Here is a 24,117-nt window from a genome sequence, read left to right as displayed (position 1 = left end):
TCCATTTTTACTAAAGAAAACTCAAATAAACACAGGACCCTGGTCTGGTATTCTGAAACAGGGCTAAGCTAAACCACAAGGCTGAACAGCGACAGGTCAACACCCACAGCAAGATAGCAAAAATTGGTCCCTTTTCTCTCTTTGACCTCCTTCTTCTCTTCAAATTTTCATCTGCTATCTACCCTTTGTCCTTTCGCTTGTGTAGTTCGTGTTCAACATGGTTGTGGTGTCTGCTTCGCTCTCGGGTCTGTTAGAGAAATTAGCTTCTCTTCGAGCATCGGGCTTCTCATTCGGACACAAAAGGACTGATGCGATCTTCGAGCAGTTGTTCTTCACATTGCAGACCGTTGGAGCGGTGATGCTCGACGCAGAAGAGAAGCAGGTCGTAGACATCACCATGAAAGTTTGGCTGCAGAGATTGGAAGAAGTTTTCTACGATGCAGATGACCTGCTGGATGAGATTTCATATGATGCCATAAAAAGGGATTTGGAAGCAGCATCTAAGAGCTCCAAATCATGGGCAAGCATATTCGGGTCTGCTTCTGCGCAACGATATGGAAAAGGGATTAGATCAAAGATGGAGAAGATTGCTGTTCTTTTTGAAGTAATAGCTGCAGACAGACTAAAATACCACCTTAGAGAAGGTACGGTTTCAGTCTCATCCTACTCTGTTTCGACTTCTTTTGTGGATGAATCCTTTGTCGTCGGCAGAGAGAAAGACAAGAATGAAATAGTTTCGCGGCTGTTGCAATCAGAGGATGCAAGTGCAAGTGTTGAAGCGATTGGCATAATAGGCATGGGTGGGTGTGGTAAGACCACCCTCGCTCAGCTTGTGTTCAACGACAACACAGTGCAGCAGCATTTTGACCTCAGAGCATGGGTTTGTGTCTCGGATGTCTTTGACATTCGCAAGATCATGAAAACAATTCTTGAGTACGTTACTTTGGGCACTTCTGATTTTAATGACTTAAACGTACTTCAAAGTGAGTTGAGTAAGAGATTATCGGGTAGGAGATTTCTGCTGGTCTTAGACGACGTTTGGACTGAGAATTATAGGGATTGGGAGATCCTAAAGGCTCCTCTCTTGTCTGGTGCAAGGGGAGGCAAGATCCTCGTAACCACACGCAGTGAAAAAGTTGCGAGTGTGGTGCCCTGTTCCATTTATCATCATCTGCCTCTGCTGGCAGACAATGAGTGCTGGGCAATTTTCGCAGGATGCGCATTTGCAGGTAGAGGAGGCAAAAGTGAAATTGAAAGGCTGGAGGACATTGGCAAGCGTATTGTGCAGAAATGCCAGGGTCTACCTTTGGCTGTAAAAGCAATTGCGGGGGTCTTGCGTTTGAAAAGGTCTCGGGAAGAATGGCTTCAAGTCCTCAACAGCACACCATGGGGACCAGATGTTGTAGGTGATGTTCTGCCAACTCTACGTTTGAGCTATAATCACCTCCCTCCATTTTTAAAGCAATGTTTTGCTTACTGTTCCATTTTTCCTAAAGACAATAAATTTGACAAGGAAAAACTAGTCCTTCTATGGATGGCACAAGGCTTTCTACAACAGTCCCATGGGGCCACAATGGAAGAGGTAGGTTTTGAATACTTCGACTCCTTATTGAAGAGGTCATTTTTTCAACAATCAGGGGATTCGTATATAACAATGCATGATCTTGTGCATGATTTAGCTCAGTCAGTATCCGAGGGGCTCTGTTCAATATTGGAATTAGATAATGGAATGGAATCTGCACTAACTGATAGGACACGCCATCTACTAATGATAGGCAAATTTGATGCTCCTGAAAACTTTCGGGTCATTGATCAAGCTAAGACCTTAAGGACCTTGTTTCTAATTAATTCTTCACCAGACCAATTACTCCTCACTTATTGAAGGATTTTCCAGTGAGACAAAAACAGTTACGAGCCCTGTCTTTACCTCACTGTCAAATTACTGAATTGCCTGCTTCAATAGGAAATTTGAAGCATCTACGCTACTTAGACCTTTCTCACAGTGCATTAGAGAGGTTGCCCAAATCATTAGGTACTCTTTACTTTCTGCAAACACTGATATTGACAAACTGCTCGTCTCTCACTATGTTGCCAGAAGGCATAGTAAATCTGGTTAACTTGAGACATCTCCACATTAAGGGAACTGGCTTGGTGCAGATGCCAGACGAAATGGGCAGGTTAACAAGCCTTCAGACTTTGACTAATTTTATTGTAGGCTGTGGTGGGTCACAGATTAAAGAATTGGGCACACTTCAAGATCTACGAACATTGTCCCTCTCAGAGTTGCAAAATGTAACCTCCGCTTCTGATGCAACAAAGGCCAGTTTGAATGCCAAGAAATATCTGAATGAACTACAGTTGCAGTGGAGCAGTACTAGCACTGATCCAACAAAGGAAAGTGAAATATTGAGGAATCTAGAGCCTTGTAAAGAGTTGAAAAACCTTACCATTAGATTTTATGGTGGCATAGAGTTTTCTTCTTGGTTGGGAGACTCCTCCTTCTCAAATATCGTTTTCCTGCATCTCAGTGACAGCAACAATTGCTCATCTTTGCCACCATTAGGACAGCTGCCATCTCTTGAGCATCTCATTATTGAAAGGATTAGTGGAGTAACCAGCATTGGTCATGAGTTCTATGGTGAAGATAAACCATTCCAACATCTGAAGAGATTAAAATTTGAAGAAATGTCACGTTGGGAGCAGTGGATACCTCCTGAACTTGAAGAAGGATTTGAATTTCCCTGCCTGGAGGAGCTCTACATACAAAACTGTCCAAATCTGGAGGGTGGTTTACCAGAGTGCCTTCCATCTTTGTTGAAACTGGAAATCTCTAACTGTCAGCAGCTTAATGCTCAACTGCCACGGGTTCCAAAGAGCTGTGAACTGAAGTTATATGACTGTGATCAGTTGCAGAAAAGAAATGAAAAGATGCCGTTGGGAAGTTATGATGAAGTAGCATCACAGTTGTCATCCACTGTGGCTGATCAGATTTCAATCCATTCATATGGTGGCTTTTCTAGATCATCGTCCTCTTTAAGTAAGAACTTGCATGATGATCCCTCAACATCAAAGATGTCTGAGATTCCAAAAGTTGCTGACAAAAATTATGATCAGATTCAGACTGTGTCAAGTGAAGATGGGAAGCAGCACTTCCTTTCCTTTGCAGGTTTCAAAGTTTCAAGTATTACACAGTTAACGGATTTGCCACCTGACCTGCTTAGCCTTAGAATTGAAAGCTGTGATGCCTTAGACTCTCTACCCTCTGGAATAAAGGACAGATCTTTTGAAGAATTGTATATCATTGATTGTATTTCATTCAAGACCTTCCCTCAAGGTCATCTAACCACTTCCTTGAAAACACTTTACATCCGTAACTGCAGAAACTTAGAGTTTCCCCAACCAAAGATACTGAACCAGTTCATAATCCTCGAAGATTTATGTTTAGGGAGTAGTTGTGATCATCTCAAGTCCTTCCCCTTGAATTCCCTCCCAAATCTTAAAACTCTAAGTCTCTGGGACTGCAAAAATCTTGAATCTCTTTCAATTGAGAAGGAATTGCAGAATGATATAAAGTCACTTGATGCCTTGGAAATTAGGGATTGTCCTAATTTGAAAACATTTCCTAAAGAGGGATTGCAAGCCCCAACGCTGTCATCACTTGTTTTGTCAAACTGCAGCAATCTAAAGTCTCTGCCAAGATGGATGCAAAGCCTCATATCTCTTCAGTCACTGCACATAAACAGATGTCCGGAATTGGAGTCACTCCCATCGAGGGGCCTGCCGTCCAGCCTAAATATTCTTTGCATCACTTTTTGTGACAAAATCACTCCACAGAGAGCATGGGAATTAGATAAACTGGATTCTCTTGGTCATTTTGAGATTGAAGGTGGATGCAAAGGAATGTTGTCATTTCCTGAGGATGGTTTGCTGCCAACCAATCTCAAATCTCTACGCATCAGTAGACTTTTGAATCTAAAATGCCTGGATGAGAATGGGCTTCAACAACTCACCTCGCTTCAAACTCTAGAAATAAACTGTTGTAACGAGCTTCGTTCCTTGCCAGAAGATGGGCTGCCTTACTCCCTGTCTTTTCTAAGAATTACAGACTGTTCTTTGCTAAACCAGAAGCTTCAAAAGAGGAAAGGAAAGGAATGGTTCAAGATAGCTCATATTGCTTCCATCCATCTTGATGAGGTAAAATCTCATGAACAACTCTACAAAAGTCCTTGCCACTTGCTTGCATGATTCAAAGAGCAAAAGTGGACGTATTGGTGCAAGGCTATCATACCTAAGTAGCACCTGATGCTTTTTAATTCGTATGTAAATAAGATTGTTAATGATTTACTTTTAGCCTGATATTTCTTTCATTTTCTTGCCAGTGATTAATACAATTGCTTGTCAATCTTTCAACCAGGCACACTTCTACAGGTTTGTCCTCTTAGTATCAATGTCATCAGCTATATCTTTCACTTTTCATTCTCCTTTTTTCCATGCTAAATATCTTAATTAGTTGATTTTTCTTGTTATATAAGCAGCCTTAACTAAATTTTTTTTCTTTTTTCCTTGCTAAATGCCCGTTGTCTTATTTGAGGTTATAGAATAACTGTTAATTCTGAAGCTTTTGTTTGATAATTAGTTCAAATATGTCTACTATGTCTGAAATAAAGGACTGATGACTAGGTGGACTTTCCAATTGTAAATCGCAATATTTTTACAATTTTTTTTTCATGTGATGTTTACTATTTTGATTCAATTGAGCTCTACACTCATTTGTCTCTCAAACACAAGGGTTGACAAAAACAAAGTTCAAAATTTACCTACATGTCTGATTCTGACTATATTCAACTACATTGTTTTAGCGCATGATTTATATGAATTTATACATTGATATATTTCATATAAGCTACTTAGGTCAGTGTTCCATGTATATGCTCTACACCTTAGTTGCTTCAAACTTTCCACATTTTTAGGCTTATCATGTCCTTTTTAAATTATGATTTAAAATGAAAAAGATGATTGAAAACAGATTAGTCAACATTGAATGTTTGCTTCTAGTAAACATTTTTGTAGGTGTCATTATAATATGCTAATATGCAAGTAAAATCGCATGCACAAAAAATCATCATTCTTCATTTCAGGTTTGTGGTTAGCTTGGCTATTAGCATTCTCATGTTTGGTATTTGGCAGATGATAACAGCTTGAAAGACTTTCTTCTGTGGGAGAGTGGGAGTGGATTGCTGTTTTCCTCTCTGTCACTAGCTCCTAAATGCCAAGGCACCTGGAGGCTTTTAAAGATTATCCAAAAATATCCAAATATGCAGGGTGCTGGGGACTGGGAGTGGAAAGGAAGGAGATGCTTGGTGCAAACTGAGTGTTAATGCTGTGTTTTTCTGGTTGCTGAATTATGTGAACTTTCTATGATGTTGTGCAATAATGGCTGATTTGGAGCTCTGTTCTTTGGTACTGTTACTAGCTAGCTATTTCTGGCAAGAAGTGTGTATGAACTCTTGTTTCTTCTTGTTACTTTTTGAATGAATCACACTTGGATATAATATGCAGAAAATACTTCTGAATTTCTGGTGTGTTTCTAATCCTTTTATATCACTTAACATTTGTATGCTTTGTAATGGTTTGCTGCCATTGAAAACAAAAAAGGCAATCAAACACATAATCATCCTCCCAATTCAAGAACTCAACACCAAACGTGAGTTGATTATCCCAAATCAAGAACTTGAATTTTATTGATTAAGCAAGAAAATGAGGAATTGGTCCTTTGAAAATTAAACTGACAGTAACCAATAGCATTCGGGGTCACACATCTAGGCACACAAACTAACTGCACTGCACATTTGACCTTCACAGAGTCCTTATTCATACTTAACATCCCATTCACAAACCCAAGCCCCCATTGTGCACTTAACCGCAATGCAACAAGTATGTTATCAATCGTATTGTGTTGTGTTTGTGATTACATATATTACTTGTTAATACTTTATATTTACACGATACAATTAATATAAATAAATATGAATCGTCACATCCTTAATACTGACAGTGCTATTTGTTGTAGCAGCTTACAATTAATATGAGAAGAGTGGCAGCAAGTGAGAGAAGGGGGTCACTGCCTAGAAGAGATCATGCTAGATACCAATGAATCTTAATTACTAATGTTTCCCTATGCTTTAATGGTTTGATAATGATGAGAATGGTGGAATTTCGTAGCAGGCAATGACCTGCATCATTCCATGAAGAAGCCCATGTCCAATGAAGTTGGAATTGAGTAATGTGGGCTACAATCAGGCCTTGAAAGAATTAAAGGAAGAAAGCCTTTGAACTAAAGCAGAGCCCAATGTCCAAATGTGATTGGACTTTGTAATTAAACACATAAATAAATAATTATTTAATATTGATACTTAGTACTTGGCAATTATTATTTTTAGTTGAAGTTTAATTTTTAAATTAAAAAAGTAAATAAGTGTTATACATCAATAAATGTTCAGTGAAATAATTTTATTTGTACAAAAACATAATTAATTACTCGATTTTATTATACTTTTAAAATTTATCGTTTATAACATTTTTATCATCTATTAAATAATTAATGAAAACAAATAAGACTTTAATTTTTTTTTTAAAAAAAAGTGACATTGCCACATTGCCTTGAAAGACTTTCCTTAATTTCTATTATTTTCAATCTTGTATTCTAACAAAGCGATGTAATCTCAAATGGACCATTAGATGAAACAATTACATTTCAGTAACATGGTATTATTTTCGGCCGTACCACAAAGAAAGAATTATTTTGGTTTCGATACACCCTTTTGAATAATGCTCATATTTCAACATGCAATTGCATGGAAAGTCACTCCATGCTTGTCAACACCTAGTTTAACAAATGATTTAATTATTTTTAAGGCACAGTTGTATTTAATTATTACATAAGATTCCAAATCATCATCTAGTTTAGTAAATTTATTGAATTAAAATAGTATAAAAACCAAATTCATCTCGACACCATTATTTATAATCTCTAGCTAGTTCCCTCGTAATTATTTGGTATTTTTAACATAATTTTGTTTGAAAGTTGGTGCACCATCTGTCAATTTAATTTAAATTATAAAATTAAGATAATCAAATTTCAAAACTTTGACCATTTCCAAACATAAGAAGTCATTAATGTAAAACAATCATTATATATTCATCATTTTTGTTTGTCGTTTTTTTTTCATAATAGATAATTTTTTATTACAGAGAACATATTTAAAACGAATTTTTTTTTATCCAAGATAACGAGGTGCAACTTGCCCAATTAGACTTATTCTCTATCTTTTCCAGCATCTTTTTGTAATTGTGTTTAGTGGTGGAAACATGGTAAACCGTGGATCGATAATCCGCAATACTAAACCTAGGTCAAGGTATATATTCTAATCGATTATAACATTGTTAAGGCATCACCATTTTTATCAATATTGACATATTTAAAGAAAAAAATTAACAATTTTTTTTTTCAAGAAGCACAAAGAAATGAAAAAAAATACAAGAGAAAATATCAAACAATTGTATAAAATTCAAAACGTTTACAAAGAAGGGATAAATAAGCTTAGTTTTAAAATAAGTGAAATGAAAGTTGTATATATTTAGAAATAATCCTAATTACTCTAAAGAATTTTAATTGTCTTAACAGATTATTTCCATAAGATTTGCCTATCATTTTTATTTTGGTTTAGATACATTTATACAATATTCTGCCAAAGAGAAACAAGTACAAATATATATATATATATATGTGAATAAGTATATGAACTCAAAAATAAAGTCAATTAAGTTCATATATTTTTATTACGTTTAATTAAATCTTTTTATTTTTATTTAAAGTCAAATAAATCTTTCACTAATTGTTGATTAATTACTATTAATTAAAACAATTATCAATTTAATGTCACGTGTCAATGATATGGCATGTTGACGTGCCATTCGGGAGGATAACATTATACGAATTGACATATAATGCAGCCAAAATTGTTACTAATTGAATTTTTTTAATTGCTGACTTGATTTTTAACGTTTTATCCAATCAAATATCTTAAAATGATTAATTAATAAATTGATAAGAGTTTTAAGGTTTGGGAAGGAATCCAAGCGGAAGGACCCCAGAGAATCACAGCTGCTTCCTAAACATAAATGTTCAAGGAGAACAAACTGATTCGCAATCTCATTATGTTGGGGAAACTCTAAGTTTCTGCAGTTGCGGATACAAAGTCGTTTCAGTGAACTTGGTTGATGAAGTTGAGGAAAGGTCTTGAGTGAATCACAATCGATTAAGAGTTTTCTTATATAGTTAGGACTAATAAAAAATAATATATTCAAGTCAACTAAGTTGGGTGGTGTCAAGGTCATAAACCATAGCTCTTCAACAACATCAGCCTTATTATTTGCCTGTGGTACCTTACCATGCTTCTCTCGTTTATTTTTACATACCTTTTCTTATATAGTTAGGATTAATAAAAAATAATATATTGGTGAAATTTTAAACCATAACCAATAATGCAACACTAGAACTTATATTTGAGAATTATATATACAATAATTTTTTAATTTTTAAAAATTAAAATCATTAAAAATAAAATTCACATAATAAAAAAAACTATGATAAGTAGGAGATATAACCTATATAATAAAAAATAATAATATGGTTGATGATTCGTAGAAATTTAAAAAAGAAAATCTAGAAAAACTTAAAATATATGAGAAAATAGAATAGAATTGAAATAAATAAATAAACATAAATAATAGTAGCAATATATATAAAAAAAATTAAATAAACACTTTATTTTTTTTATAATTTCACAATACAAGGACAAAAAAGAAAAGAGGAAAATATGGGTGGAGAAACTTAAAAAATTAAAAAAATTTTAAGAATTTAAGTAAAATTGAATCATGCTTGTAAAGTCATTTTATTATTTTTTAATTATATCAATTATTCAATAAAAATTATTTTAAAAAATATATAATATATAAAAAATTTTAAAAATTTTGAAGGGCCATGCAAAGGAACTCTCCCCCATGCCCATATTTCAACATGCCATTGCTTGGAAAGTCAACACCTCTACCTTGACAAATGATTTACTTATTATTTAAGGCAAAACACGTTACAATCAGTTGTAATTAATTAATTAATTAATTAATTAATTAATTAATTTCATTATCACTGTCATATGCTTGTGGCAGTACATAAGATTCCATAGTTTTTGATAATCATCATCTAACTTCTATCCATATATTTTTTTAATAAAAACCATATTTATCTATTTATTTATTAAAATTAACACTATGTAATTATCACATCAAGCTTTTCGAGAAAGAAGTAGACAAGATAAGTCTACTATACATCTCATTAGGTTAATCTTTTAGACAGAAGATAATTGTCTTGTGGCACAGCACGCCAGCTCCCCTCCCATCTGCTGCAGTTAAACTCAACAAACATTTTATTCGATAAAATTTTAACAAGGTAATTAATCATTATTAATATATGATATAAAGAGTCTATTGAATTAAAATATTATAAAAATGAAATTCAACTCAACCTAGCTTCCTCGTAATTATTTGGCATTTCCAATAATTATTGCATTTGAAGGTTGGTGCACCATCTCCCAATTCAATGCAAGTAATGGAAATTAAGATAATCAAAAGTCAAAACTATGAACATGTCACACAGAAGAAGTCATTAGTTTAAGACAATCGTTATAGTATTCATCGTTTTTGTTTGCCATTTTCTCATAATAGATAAGTTTCTATATTGCAGATAACATAGTTTAAATTTGATCCATGACAGCGAGGTGCAACCTGTGCACGATTAGACTTATTCTCAATCTTTTGTAATTGTGTTTAGTAGTTGACGAGCCGATTATCATCTTCTGGGATCGTACTTACCGAGCTCGTCTTGGTTCCCAGTCCAATCTAATAGCTTCTTTTCCTTCGATCCTTCCTTCTGAAAAACGCGAAAATGCCTTGGGAAATTGTGCTTGCAGGGGTTGTGGGAAAGGCGTTGCTCTCGGCGTCTCTTCGAGCGCTGTTTGACAAGATGTCTTCTCGCAAGTTCCTGGACTTCTTTCGGGAAAAGAAACTCGACCACCATAGCTTGCAGACGTTGAAATTCAAGCTCCTAGCTGTCAACTCAGTGCTCAGTGACGCTGAGGAGCAGCCGCATATAATGAACTTGTCAGTTCAAGAGTGGCTGGATGAACTGAAAGACGCTTTGTATGAAGCAGAGGATCTGTTCGCTGAGATCACAAGTGAAGTTTTAAAGTGCGATATGGAAGCTGGGTATCAAACCCCAAAAGAACAGGTAGAAGCCCTTAACACTGCTCTTACAAAGATTGTTGACAGGGTAAAATGTATAGCTGAAGAAAAAGACTTCCTCAATCTGAAGGAAAGCCCAAGTGATAAATCGTTACCAAGATTTCCTACAACTTCCTTGGTCAACGAATCCGAAGAATGCTTCAGGAATAATGAAAAAGAGCTGATAGTCAACTCTTTGCTGTCAGATAGTGCAATGAATGGGAATGGAATACCTGTGATTGCGATTGCAGGAATGGGTGGGATTGGCAAGACAACCCTCGCTCAGTTTGTGTACAACGATGAAAGGGTGAAGACACATTTTAACTTGAGAGCATGGGCTTATGTCTCCGAAAGATCATCTGATGTTTTCAAGGTGACCGAAACAATCTACGAATCAGTCGTGTTGATGCATTCTAATGCTAAAGACTTAAATGCACTTCAAGTTAAACTGGGGAGGGTTCTGATGGGAAGGAAGTTTCTGCTTGTCTTGGATGACATGTGGAATGACAGTCTTACTGATTGGGATCTTCTACAGAGACCATTTCATGTCGGGGCAGGCGGAAGTAAGATCATCGTGACAACGCGTAATCAAAGTGTTTCATCCACTATGCATTCTCTTGTTGTTCGTTCTTTGACACCATTGCCGTATGAAGATTGCTGGTCAATATTTGCAAAGCATGCTTTTGGAAGTGACTATTTGACTGATGGAGATTCTGCATTAGAATCGATTGGCAAGAAGATCGTGGAAAAGTGCCAAGGCCTGCCATTGGCTGCTAAAGCACTCGGAGGTCTTTTGCATTCCAAAGTGGAGCCAAAGGAATGGGATGATGTATTGAATAGTAAGTTATGGGATCTACCAAGTGGTAAGAACCACATTCTCCCGGCCCTAAGATTGAGTTACTATCATCTCCCTTCTCACCTAAAGCAATGCTTTGCTTATTGTTCCATATTTCCCAAGGGCCATGAAATTGAAAGGGAGGACTTGGTTCGATTGTGGATAGCAGAAGGACTAGTGCAGCAGCAAAAGGGTACAAGAAGAACTGTGGAAGTGGGTGAGCAGTACTTTGATGAACTATTATGCAGGTCATTTTTTCAACGATCAGATCATGATTGTTCACGTTTTAAAATGCATGACCTTCTTAATGATTTAGCTCAACAAATAGTGGGAGAGTTCACTTTCAAACTTGAGGATGAAAGCTTACCCTTAAACCCAGAAAGAGTTCGCCATTTATCATGCATACCAAATCGTGATGAAGCCCCCGACAAATTTGAGGCCTTTTATGAAGTATTCAACCGTTTGCGAACCTTCCTACCGCTTAGATCGTCACCCAATTCCAGTAGGGTTCCTTTGACTCCTATAATCTCTAATAGCTTATTTCCAGGATCTGATGATGAAAGGAACTCCGATGATGGAAGAAGGAACTTGCTGACAGAGACAGATGATAGAAAAAGAAACTTGTTTCCAGAATCCAGTCGCCTGCGTGTATTGTCATTATCTCCTTATCATATCACTAACCTGCCTGAGTCAATTGGCAACTTAAAACATCTACGCTACTTGGACCTTTCCCACACTGAAATTCAAAGTCTGCATGATGGAGTTTGTTCTCTGTATAATTTAGAGACATTGAAGTTGTCAAGCTGTTTCCAACTTACCCAGTTGCCTAAAGACATGCGAAATCTTACTAAATTGGAGCATCTCGATATTAAAGGATCAAAGGTGAAGGAGATGCCACCACAATTCGGTAATTTGAGAAGTCTCCAGTCGTTGACTACGTTTGTCGTGAGCAAAAATACTAGTGCGTCAAGAATTAGTGAGTTGAAGAAACTTTCTCTTCTTCGTGGTACTCTTTCCATTGAGGGCCTGCAAAATGTTTTTCAAACAGCAGATGCCTCAGTGGCTAATTTGGAGGATAAAAAGTACCTTGATGAGTTAATTTTTCAGTGGGCACCTGGTACTCATCTTGCACATTATGAAACTGAGGTGCTTGACAAGTTACGGCCTCATGAATATTTGAAGAAGCTCCGCATCAAAAACTTTGGTGGTTCAAAACTTCCAGATTGGTTAGGGGATGCCATTTTCTCCCAAATGGTGTCCCTGTATCTCGTTGATTGTGAAAACTGCTCCTCACTGCCACCGCTTGGGCAACTACCCTGTCTACAAGAGCTTTACATCGTACGAATGAAACGACTACGATGCGTGGGCTCTGAATTTTATGGAAGCAATCTCAAGCCATTCAGGTCCTTGGAAATTTTGCAGTTTGAAACAATGCCATATTGGCAAGAATGGTTACCTTCCTCTGATGAAGGCGCATTTCCTTCCCTCCAAGAGCTCACAGTCTACAACTGTCCCAAACTGGCTGGGAATCTACCGAACCATCTTCCGTCCCTGGTAAAGCTTCATATAATCGAATGTAGGAAACTGAAATTCCTTCATCCGAATGGGAGAAACCAGTACTCTAAGCTTGAGCATTTGCACATAAGGAGTAGCTGTTGTGACCTGGAAACTTTTTCCTTCGACTGCTTCACCAGACTTGTAAAGCTTAAACTCCAGGGTTGCATATTTCTTAGATCCATCGAATTGCAAAGCGAGCATGGGCATCTCACATTTCTTCGAAAGTTGAAAATTGAAGACTGCCCCATTCTGGAAATCTTCTCTGGAAGAGGGTTGCTATCTCTCCAAAAATTAAAAATATCTGGTTGCTCAAATCTCTCTAGTTTTGGGGAAGCTGGTCTGCCAACCAATCTTCAGTCATTTTGTTTTGAGCACTGCCGGAGCCTCCCACCCGAGGATGCTTGGGGACTGCAAAATATGGCCTCACTCATGTTTTTTGAGATTGATGGTGTTAAGGTACCACGAAGAGTAATTAATGGCGTATGAGGTAGGCGTGAGAGTCTAGAGTGTATTAGAATCTCATTTTGAGAATGCTGAGAATAATACTTGATTAGTTTGTGTGTTCAACAAGGATTACAAGTGTTCTTTGTACGTGTTCAAGACTTGCAATTATTGCATGTTAACATCGTATAAACTCCTTTAACACTTGCAATCCTTTAACACTTAATCGATGACTTAAAACTTGTAATTCATGTCTTGACAAATGCTATGCATGTAACTTCCTACTATGAGCATAAATATGGTTGTCTTGTATGAATAAAGTATGCCATTCATTGAAACATGTCTCGTATCTCTATTAAATTCTTTTATGATTCATTAAACAGTGGCTACATACAGCACCCTTATCCCTTATTTTATCTTCATGGTCAATATTCTTAGTCATCAATCTCCACCGAACTTCAATAGAAAAAATTATACAATTTATTCAGTTAAAATGAAAGCTTATCTTCGTAGTTACAACCTTTGAGATGTCATAGAATCTGGAAGTGAGGTACCTATCCTGACAGAGACTACAACCCTCGCACAATTTAAGTAACATAACAAGGAAGTTGCTAAGCGTTATAGAGCGTTGGCATGTATCCATGGAGTTGTTTTGGATGCCATATTTATAAGGATAATGGGACCCAAGTTAGCAAAGGATGCACGAGACAAACTTAGAGAGGAATTCCAAGGCTCAAAAAGGACAAAACAAATATAAGTGATGAATTTATTGAAGGAGTTTGAGACCTTGAGAATGAAGGATATCGAAAATGTTAAGGAATATATTAACAAAATCATGTGAGTGGTGAACTAGGTGCAATTGTTGGCAAAGAATCTTTCTGAAAGCCGTGTAATCCAAAAGGTCATTGTGTTTTTACTAGAAATATTTGAATCTACGATTTCATCATTGAAAGGGTCAAAGGACCTTTCAATCTTAACTCTTACTGATGTAGTGCATGCATTCCAAGTTGCAGAGCAAAAAAGAGTAATGCGAGTTAATAATACAACTAAAAATGCTTTATTTACAAAGATGAAAGGAAATGAAGGAGGTGAGTCAAGCATAAAAAAAGGCTGAAGTGATTAGAAGGAGGGAAAAAGGAGAGGTTCAGTATAACAAAACTCACGAAAAGAGAGCAAGTTCCAGATATGCTCTCATTGTAAAAAAAGGAATCATTCAGAGGCTTACTGTTGGTTCAGATTTAGTGTAAGGTGTCATGCATGTAACCAATTAGGTCACATTGAGAATGTATGTAAAAAAAAACCAGAGAAGCATGATAAGGTACCACAGGAAAATAATAAGGCTGATGTTGTCGAAGAGCTATGGTTTATGACCTTGACACCACCCAACAAAGAACTCTTTGCTTGATACCCAACAAATCAATGTGCTATGGATTGATGTTGTCGTAGTTGACTTGAATCAATGGTTGTTGGACAACGCTTGTTCAAATCGCATGATACCCAACAAAGAACTCTTTGCTAAACTTGATACTCTGCATCAATCCAATATTGAAATAAGTGATGACAAATATTTATATGTAGTAGGGATAGGTACAATTAACATTCAAATGGAATCAAGTATGTCACAAAAGTTTTGATTATTCTTGATATATATTGCTCAAAATCTCCTAAGCGTAAGCCAAATGGTGGATGATGGTTATTTCTTGCTTTTTAAGGATAAATCATGTACTGTGTATGATCCATCGGGTAAGTTTGTTATGAATGTTCCCATGAAATGAAATTGTTATCGTATGAGTTTGAGAGATATTTGTGATCCAGTTTTTGAGGTAAAATTGAATATGACAACCCTTTGGCGTAAATAGTTTGAGCATTGTAATCTTGGTTCCTTGGTATAGGTTAACAAGTCAAGCCTGATGGAGAATCTGTCTTAACTAAATCAAACCAAGTTTGCAGTACCTCTAGATATGTATTAACTCTCAAGAATGGAGTGTTTTCATGGAATTTACACAAGAATCAATGGCATAATCCTTAGCAAAAGCAAAGTATGCAGTAGTTGCTGCAGTTACAAATCAAGGGATATGGTTGAGAAAATTTCTACTTGATCTTGGAATGTCGTTGATGAATCCTTCCGAGGTATTTATTGACAATAAATTTGCAATATCAATAGCTCAAAATCCAGTCATTCATGGGAGAACTAGACACATTCTTGTGAAATATAATGCCTTGAGGGATGCACCAAAGAAAGATGAAATTCTCATATAATATTGCTCATTTGATGATCAAACTGCTGACATTATGACTAAGCCTCTCTTCATGGCTAAGTTTGAACATAATTGAAAAATGTTGATGGTGAAAAATACAAGCGTTAAGGGGTGTTGAGAATAATGGTTGCATGGTCTGTGTGTTCAACAAGTGTCTTTGTATGTGTGCTTTGCTGGTTAATTCAATCAAGACTTGCAGCTATTGCATGTTAACTTCCTTTAAACTTTAACCCTAAACTTTCTTGTTAATATCTCCTTCATTTTTTATTCTAGCCTCCGTCCATAGGAAAGCCAACCAACCATTGAAATTATCTACTAATTATTTAAATTAAATCGAGAGATGGCACATAAACTTCCAAATAAAATTATTGAAAGCAAGAAGGATCATCGAGGGAGGCTAGGTTCTGGTACAGTGGTTGGCATAAAGGAAATATAATGTATTCTTCTCTTCAGATTAAAAGTTGGGTTATACTTGAATAGTTGACTCTAGTACATATTCTCTGAATATAGTATATAATTAATTAGTTCTAATTATTGAAATTATGCATTAATTATTTAAATTATGTATAATGGTTGGCATGTTCTTTTAATTTAATTTAATTTTGAACTTAAGATAATTAAAATTCAAAACTTTGAATATTTCAAACATAAGAAATCATTACTTTATAAGAATCATTATATATATATAAAAAAAAGAATCATTATATGTTCATCGTTATTGTTTGTCAATTTTTTTTTATTGTAGAGAAACATATGATCTCAAAGGAATTTTTTGATACCGAGGGCAACCTCCCCAATTAGTCTTATTCTCTTCAAATCCATACAGACCCAAATTCCAGCTTATCTCATTCCTAATTTTTTAATATATAAAAGTTATCTCTAAATGGGACAACTATTTAACCCGTTGATACAGCAAAATATGTTTTAATTTAATTTTAAAAAGTACAAAATCATATACTTACCAATGAATCAAATGCTCTAGTGTATTTTATGTTTAGTGGTTAATTACTAATTGTTTTAAAATAACCAGTTGCACAAATAAATAAAAACTATCTCAAACAGCTGTATAAATTTTAAAATGTTTACAAAGAAAGGATAAATAAGTTTGGTTTTAAAATAAATGAAATGAAAGTTTAAAATCTTGTTGCATTTCCATTTAATTACTATGTTAATATTTAAAATTTTTAAACATAACTTCATTGGACATGTGTTGACTTTTCTCGCTTGTGAAATTTAAAATTTCAATAGAATGCATATAAGATAATATTTAAAAAAAATAAATCACATTTTTATTTAAATATAAAAAGTGTTAAATTCAAGTATTTATTTTTTTATGGTTGGAGCAATTATACATGAAGATACGTATAGAATGCAAAAATAACATGGTTGTTGTATAACTTAAACTAATATCCCCCAATCACTATAAGTTTATTACCATTGCACCTAACTGAAATTATTCGCCCTTCTTTATATTAGTCCCCAAACCAAAAGCCTTTAGAAATCAACGGGGGCTCCATAACTAGTTTCCGACCGCGGATCCACCTTTGGAATCTCACCAGATCGAGCAAAAGCAGTCCCTTTGTTGCCTCTAACATGGCTGCTCTGTCTACGTCCATTCCGGTGGTATTAGGGAAGCTTAGCTCAATATCAGAATTCCCAAACAAACCTAAGAAATTTGCTGCAAACTTGCAAACGCTTGACTCATCGCTGATGAAAATTAGCTATCTGATTAGGGGTGCAGAGGAGAACCAACAAGATGAAGGCCTGAAGAACTGGCTTCAGAAGATCGAAGATGTTGTGTACGACGCAGACAACCTGGCGGATGAGCTTTTATACGAAGACACGCGATGCAAACGGGACCCTGAGTCTCAAAAACGAGGGCTCTGGGCACGGACGTTCAACCCTTCTTTTGGGGAACGATATGGCAAGGCGATGCAATCAGAGATCAAGCTAATTGTGGAACTTATTGATTTCCTTGTTATGGAAAAACCCAACTTTAACTTCCCAAAGAAAAGAGTATCACACAAGTTGCAGACCACTCCTGTTGTAGATGCAACCGAAGTCGTTGGTAGAGACGAAGACAGGAGACACATCATTGACTTGTTGCTATCAGGGGATGCAGATCTTGATGGGATTGCCATAATCGGCATGGGTGGGTGTGGAAAGACCACTCTTGCGCAGCTTGTATACGGTGATGTATTAGTTCGGAGGCATTTTGATCTCACAGCATGGATAAGTGTTTCCTTTGACTTCGATGTTATGAAAATCACCAGGATGATACTTGAGGCCATCACTCGCCATATTCCTGAGGGCTCTGACCTAAATCTGCTTCAAAGTAGACTGCGCGAAAGCTTAGCGGGGAAGAGATTTCTACTTGTCTTAGACGATGTTTGGAATGAAGATATTAAAAAATGGGACCTCCTACGAACTCCTCTAAATGATGGTGGATGGGGAAGCAAGATCCTGATTACCACACGCAACGCAGAAGTTGCGGATGTTATGGGGTGTTCCACTCGTTATCAGCTAAGACTTTTAACAAACCAGGATTGCTGGCATGTATTTAATAAGTCTGCATTTGCTAAGATGAGTGAAACTGATGCAAAAGATCTGGAGGATATTGGCAAGGAGATTGTGAAGAAATGCCATGGCTTGCCTCTGGCAGCAAAATCAATTGGGAGCCGCTTGCTTTTTAGAAGGTCCCGTCCGGAATGGTATCATGTACTGAAGAGCATATCATTGGAATTCAGACATGAATCATTTTTTCCAATTCTAAGATTGAGCTATGATCACCTCCCCGCTCATCTAAAGCCATGTTTTGCTTATTGCTCGTTGTTTCCCTCGGATTTTGAGTTTGAGAAGGAAAAACTGATCCTCTTGTGGATGGCAGCGGCGCTTCTAGTACCTTCTGCGTTTGGTGGCCTATCAATGGAACAGGTAGGCGCTAATTACTTTGACGGATTATTAAATAGGTCATTTTTTACACCAGTTGGTGGCTCCTACTTTAAAATGCATGATCGTATACATGATTTGGCTAGTTTTGCATCTGAAGGAGTATGTCTTAGATTAGAAGGCAATTGTTCAATACCTAAGGGAACGCGCCATCTATCCATTGTAACCGGCCAATATGATACCCCTGGGAGACTCTACTGCACTGATGAAGCTAACAGATTAAGGACCTTGTTTCTGATTAATTCTCCCTTAGATCATGGATCTTCTCAATTACGTTCTTACGCAGTGGAGAATATTTTGGCGAGACAACAAAGATTGCGAGTCCTACTTTTGTCTCACTTTCAAGAAGCTCAATTCCCTGATTCAATAGGCAAATTGAAACACCTACGTTACCTCGACCTCTCAGAAAGTGCATTACAAAGTTTGCCTGAATCGTTGTGTACTCTGTACTTTCTAGAAACACTGATACTGACAAACTGTGTAAATCTTATTATGTTACCGAGAAACGTTGTAAAGCTGTTTAATTTAAGACATCTCCACATTAAGGGAACTGGTTTGCAGCAGATGCCAGAAGAAATGAGCAGATTAAAACGCCTTCAGACCTTGACTAATTTTATTGTGGGCAATGGGCAGAAAATCAAAGAGTTGGGGGCGCTTATAGCTCTTCATGGAACACTGTCCGTTTCAAAGTTGCAAAATATATCCTCATCATCTGATGCATCATATGCCAAGTTGAAAGCTAAGAAATATCTCAATGAACTGCATTTGGAGTGGAGCGACAGTGAAAGTGACCCAGTCAAGGACACGGCAGTGTTGGAGAATCTAGAGCCTTCTAAAGGATTGAAAAAACTTACAATTCGATTTTATGGGGGCACGAAGTTCCCGTCTTGGTTGGGAGACTCTTCATTCTCAAATATAGTGTTTCTGTGTCTCCGTGACTGCAATAATTGCTCCTCTTTGCCCCCACTTGGACAGCTCCCATCTCTAGAACATCTCATAATTGAAAGGATCATCAATGTCAGTAGCATCGGCCATGAATTCTATAGGGTGGATGAATCCGTTTCTAAACCTTTTCAGTCTCTCAAGACTTTAACATTTGAAAGAATGCCACGATGGGAACAGTGGGTATCACTTCAAGGTGAAGAATTTCCCTGCCTGCAGAAGCTTAATCTAACAGACTGTCCAAATTTGAAGGGTGGTTTACCGAAGAGCCTTCCTTCTTTGGTAGAACTGAGGATCTCCGAATGTCAGCAGCTTGCTGATTTACTTCCAAGGGTTCCAGAGAGTTGTAAGTTGGAGTTATCCAATTGTGATAAGGTGCGCCTGAGAAGTATTGGTGGTAATCTGTCAAGAAATGATGGTGAAGAAGCATCTCGTTTTCCTTCAAGCATGTTTGAGATTTCAGGCCATGACTCTTTTAGCATTCCAGAACACTCCATACCAAGTAAGAAAGTGGATGATTCCTTTGGCTTTCCAGAGCACTCCATACCAAGTAAGAAACCGGATGAATTTTTTGGCTTTCTACAGAGCTCCACACCAAGTGATGAGAGATTGGATGATTCTTTTCTCTTTCCAGAGCACTTCATACCAAGTAAGAAACTGGATGATTCTTTCTCATCTCCTTCTTCTGTGGCATTCAAAGTGTCAAGTATCACAAAATTAATGGAATTACCCCCCGGGTTGCCCAGCCTCAAAATTGAGAGGTGTGATGCCTTAGAGTCCCTACCTACAGGAACACTGGACAGACCTCTTCTTCAACGTCTGTATATCGTCGATTGTGATTCACTCAAGACCTTTCCTCAACTTCATCAACCAAGTTCACTGAAACGACTTTATATCCACAACTGCAGAAACTTAGAGTTTCCCCAACATAATGAGATTGCGAATCAGTTTATTCTCCTTGAACATTTATGTTTAGGAAGCAGCTGTGATTCTCTGGGGTCCTTCCGCTTGGATTCCTTCCCAAACCTTAAAACTCTTAGTCTCTGGGACTGCAAAAAACTTGAATATCTTTCAATGGAGAAGGGTTCGCAAAACGATCTAAAGTCACTTGAGGTCTTGGAAATCAGGGATTGTCCTAACTTGACAACTTTTCCTGAAGAGGGATTGGAAGCGCCAAGCTTGACATCACTTGTTTTGTCCAACTGCAACAACCTCAAGTCACTGCCACAATGGATGCAAAACCTCACATCTCTTCAATCACTGCACATAAACAAATGCAGGGAATTGCAGCCACTTCCACCGTGGCGCCTGCCTTCCAGCTTAAATATACTCTGCATCTCTTTCTGTGACAAAATCATTCCTCAGACAGGGTGGGAATTACATAAACTTCATTCTCTTAGTAATTTTGAGATTGAGGGTGGATGCCAAGACATGTTGTCATTTCCAGAGAACCGGCTGCTGCCAACTAATCTGAATTCTTTACGCATCAGCAGCCTTTCGAGTCTGAAATCCCTGGATAAAACTGGGCTTCAGCAACTCACCTCGCTTCAATCTCTAGAAATAAACGGGTGTAACGAGCTGCGTTCCTTGCCAGAAGAGGGGTTACCTTCCTCCCTATGTCATCTTAGTATCACGGACTGTTCTTCACTGAATTCGAAGCTTGAAAAGAGGAAAGGAAAGGAGTGGTTCAAGATAGCTCATATTCCTTCGATCCACCTTGGGTGAGGTAAGAATCTCTTAAAACATCTCTAGATGAGAGTATCATACCTGAGTATCAACTAACTGCCTTTAATTTTTATGTGAAAAATAGTGACAAAACTTTGTCGTTGTTTATTTAATGCTTAATATATCTTGCATTTGCAGTCAGTGATTAATAAAATAGAAATCAATTAAATTTTTAAATTAAAACAAAGGTTAACTTAGGATTTTTTAATTATGATATTTTGCAGATGACAACAGGTTAAACAGACTTTCCCTTTGCGGGAGTCCATTGCTGCTTTGCTCCTAAATGTCAAGGCGCCTGGAGGCTTTGAAAGATCATCCAAAAGTATTAAAATAATGCAGGGTGCCCGTGGAGAGGAAAGGAAGGAGATGCTTGGTTCTAGAATTGCCGAGCGTTAATGCTGTGTTTTTCTGGTTGCTGAATTATGTGAACTCTTTCTATGCTGTTGTGCAATAATGGCTGATTCTGGAGCTCTGTTCTTTTGTACTGTTACCAGCTGTTGTTGGTATGAAGTGTGTATCTTGGTGTTACTTTTGAATGAATCACTCTTGCATAGAAATATGCAGAATATAAATCTGAATTTCTGGTGTGTGTTTCTAATCCTTTTATATCACTTAAAATTTATATGCTTTATAATGGTTTGCTGCCATTGGAAACAAAAAAGGCAATCAAACACATAATCATCATCCAAATGACCCCAGCTGAGCAATTTCTTGTGGTTGGACCTCAGATGTGAGGAAACAAAAAATTCCCCTTTTTTCTGATAAGAACAGGGGTGTTTATTTCTTTATCATATCATCCAACCTGAAACTTAAAGACATTTATAAGTTAATTTTGAGCACTCCATGAAAATGTTTGTTTAGCTCATTCATCTGCTAAGAATTTAGCAGTTTGTTCATGCAATGCATAAAATGGCAGATGGTAAGGCAAGCTCTGCTTTTCATGTTCTCCTCTTGCTTTTTCTAGTGGCCTGGTTCATGCAGTCAATCATTTAGAACCTAACTCCATGTTTTCCTGTTGCATTATCTGTTTCTATCAATTCAGTTATGTATGTTTAGAACTATGATTCTGTAATTGTTGTTAGAATTCTGATATTAGGATTATTTCACTATGGTATATGATGCCTAGCTATATACATATATATAATGGAACCCAGTTTTAATCGAGCCTAGGCTACAATAAGAACAAAGCTATCCTCCCTCTCACAGTTGTCGGGCAAAGCCCACTGAAAGTGATGCACCGATCTAACCCCCAATTTAATTAATTGTAGGCTTTCTAAATGCAATATCTTTTTAAATAAAAAGTATAATACTTAAAAAAGTTATTAAATTATTTTTAAAAAATTTAAATAAATTTTTTTTATTAATTTAATCAAGTTTTTATATTTTTATTTTGAGTCAAATTAACTTTTATAACTAATGATTAATTTATCATTTTATAGCATATAATGCTAATGTAATATGCAGATTCATCATAATATATGATAATATATGATATGATAACATAATCCATACGACATTTCCATCATTCATGTTAGTGTCATGTGAATATAAAATAAAAATTGATATTTTGATTAATGATAATTATGCAACAGTTAATAATAAAAGTTTATTTGATTTAAAATAAAAATATAAAGATTTGATTAACTACATAAAAGAATAAGAATTTATTTAAATTTTTTAAATCGTTGATGAATTTTTCCTAATTATTAATTGGGTGCAATGAGTGTAATGGGAGCAATTTGGGCATTAGCAATTGGGGCATCATTGGCTTATAATACTTGAGTAAGAACTCCTCTTAACCCAAGTCTGAGGCTTCTTCATGCCAGGTACCTTCTCTTTTCCAAGCATAATTAACCTGCTCAAATTGCATATTTTTCATTAGCAATTTTGTGTGTGAAATTATTGATGAGATGTGTTTGATTTTGATAGGATGCACACACAAGCCCTTAGCACTAGCGGCGCTATCTGGTGTAGCATCTTACCATTACTATGAGAAGAGTAGCAACAAGGAAGAGAAGGTTGCCAATGGCTAAAAGAGATTCAGACTACTTATATTATGTAGAAGTTATGACTGAAAATGGTTTGGTGATGATTGATAACTCTATTATATAGAGTTATTATATGCATATTTGGAGCTTGAATTTTGCTAAATCTTTTAGGTTTTTTTTATATATTTAGGTAGTTTCTAGTTTTCTTTTTAGAGATAGTTTAACTTATGTGATGCCAAGTTAAATTTATGCAAGTTTAGCTTAATTTCTTATCAAAATCCCTTAATTCAGCCTCTGATTATTTAATCTCTTAATGTTGAAGGACATGCGAAGACTTAGAGCATGAATGCAAAGGAGGGTGCAAGTGAGCTTAAAAGTAATTGAATAGTCTAAAGTATTTACAGCATAAATTGAACTATAGAAGTTCGATCGAGGTGAATCTTGAACCAATGGAAAGCCAAGAGGATGAGCTAGAACTTTGATGTTTAGCACTTGGCCCAAATTAGAAGGAATCATGGTAAAAAATGAAGGTTGAAGTGAGGTCCATAACAGCTTTGTACTATGCAACTTACAGGAGAAAAACATGGAAACAGAACCTCCAACGCTACAGCACCAAATTTCCAGCACTGCAGCGCTGTCCAGTGAAGCAAAGATGTCCAAGTTAGAGAGATTTTCGCTACAGCGAGATATAGGGCAAATCAAGTCAGAAGGATTTTCGCTGTAGCGAATTTTCATTCTCGTTTCAGCGAAAATAAAGCTGTTGGCAATGCTAAGTTAGGAACAAATTCACTGCAGCGAAATTCCATTCTCGCTGCAGCAAGAACACGTCAGATAATGAATATTCTTGCACAAGTTTCTAGGTCAAGCTGAAAAAAGAGGGGGTATAAATAAAAAGTTTTGCACTGAGAAAAAGGGGGTTTGGAGAAACCATTTTGGGCAAAAGAAGGCAAGAGCAAAAAGGGAAAAAAAAGAAGAGGAATCAAGAGTTGAAGGATCAAAAAGCTGCAACAGAACATTTTCTCACTCTAGATTTGATTCTCTCTCTCTCTCTAACTCTTTTTGTAGAATAATGTTTTTGTTTGCT

General features: G+C 36.5%; 2 protein-coding genes and 2 pseudogenes across 3 annotated transcripts; all 4 read left to right on the top strand.

Annotated features, from left to right (window-relative positions):
• Window positions 1-95: 95 nt before the first annotated feature.
• LOC110426121 (putative disease resistance protein At3g14460) lies at window positions 96-5,553 on the top strand. Of its 2 annotated transcripts, none has more exons than XM_089785239.1 (3): window positions 96-4,194; window positions 4,380-4,428; window positions 5,198-5,553. In XM_089785239.1, exons 1-2 carry the CDS (start codon window positions 2,086-2,088, stop codon window positions 4,380-4,382), a joined length of 2,112 nt encoding a protein of 703 aa, XP_089641365.1. In that variant the 5' UTR covers window positions 96-2,085; the 3' UTR covers window positions 4,383-4,428; window positions 5,198-5,553. The 2 variants fall into 2 exon arrangements, with proteins under 2 accessions (XP_089641365.1, XP_089641364.1); XM_089785238.1 differs by having other exon boundaries at window positions 5,188-5,553.
• On the top strand, window positions 218-1,882 carry LOC149526556 (putative disease resistance RPP13-like protein 1 pseudogene; annotated as a pseudogene).
• Window positions 5,554-10,003: 4,450 nt separating the features above from the next.
• LOC110426431 (putative disease resistance RPP13-like protein 1 pseudogene) lies at window positions 10,004-13,216 on the top strand (annotated as a pseudogene).
• Window positions 13,217-17,021: 3,805 nt separating this feature from the next.
• Window positions 17,022-21,487, top strand: LOC110426276 (putative disease resistance protein At3g14460). The gene is made up of 2 exons (XM_021441467.1): window positions 17,022-21,046; window positions 21,270-21,487. The coding sequence occupies exon 1, from the start codon at window positions 17,023-17,025 to the stop codon at window positions 21,043-21,045; it is 4,023 nt and encodes a 1,340-aa protein (XP_021297142.1). The 5' UTR covers window position 17,022; the 3' UTR covers window position 21,046; window positions 21,270-21,487.
• The last annotated feature ends 2,630 nt before the right edge of the window (window positions 21,488-24,117 follow it).

Source organism: Theobroma umbraticum, unplaced genomic scaffold (genome assembly GCF_002168275.2).
Source record: "Theobroma umbraticum cultivar Fairchild unplaced genomic scaffold, ASM216827v3 scaffold_55.0, whole genome shotgun sequence".
In the NCBI taxonomy this organism is placed as follows: domain Eukaryota; kingdom Viridiplantae; phylum Streptophyta; class Magnoliopsida; order Malvales; family Malvaceae; genus Theobroma; species Theobroma umbraticum.
Note: the sequence above shows the minus strand (reverse complement) of the source record. Positions and strands in the feature narration are given on the sequence as shown.

Excerpts from the sequence above, each read along its gene's own strand:
- LOC110426276 (XM_021441467.1), top strand. The coding sequence starts at position 17,023 with ATGGCTGCTCTGTCTACGTCCATTCCGGTGGTATTAGGGAAGCTTAGC.
- LOC110426121 (XM_089785239.1), top strand. The coding sequence starts at position 2,086 with ATGTTGCCAGAAGGCATAGTAAATCTGGTTAACTTGAGACATCTCCAC.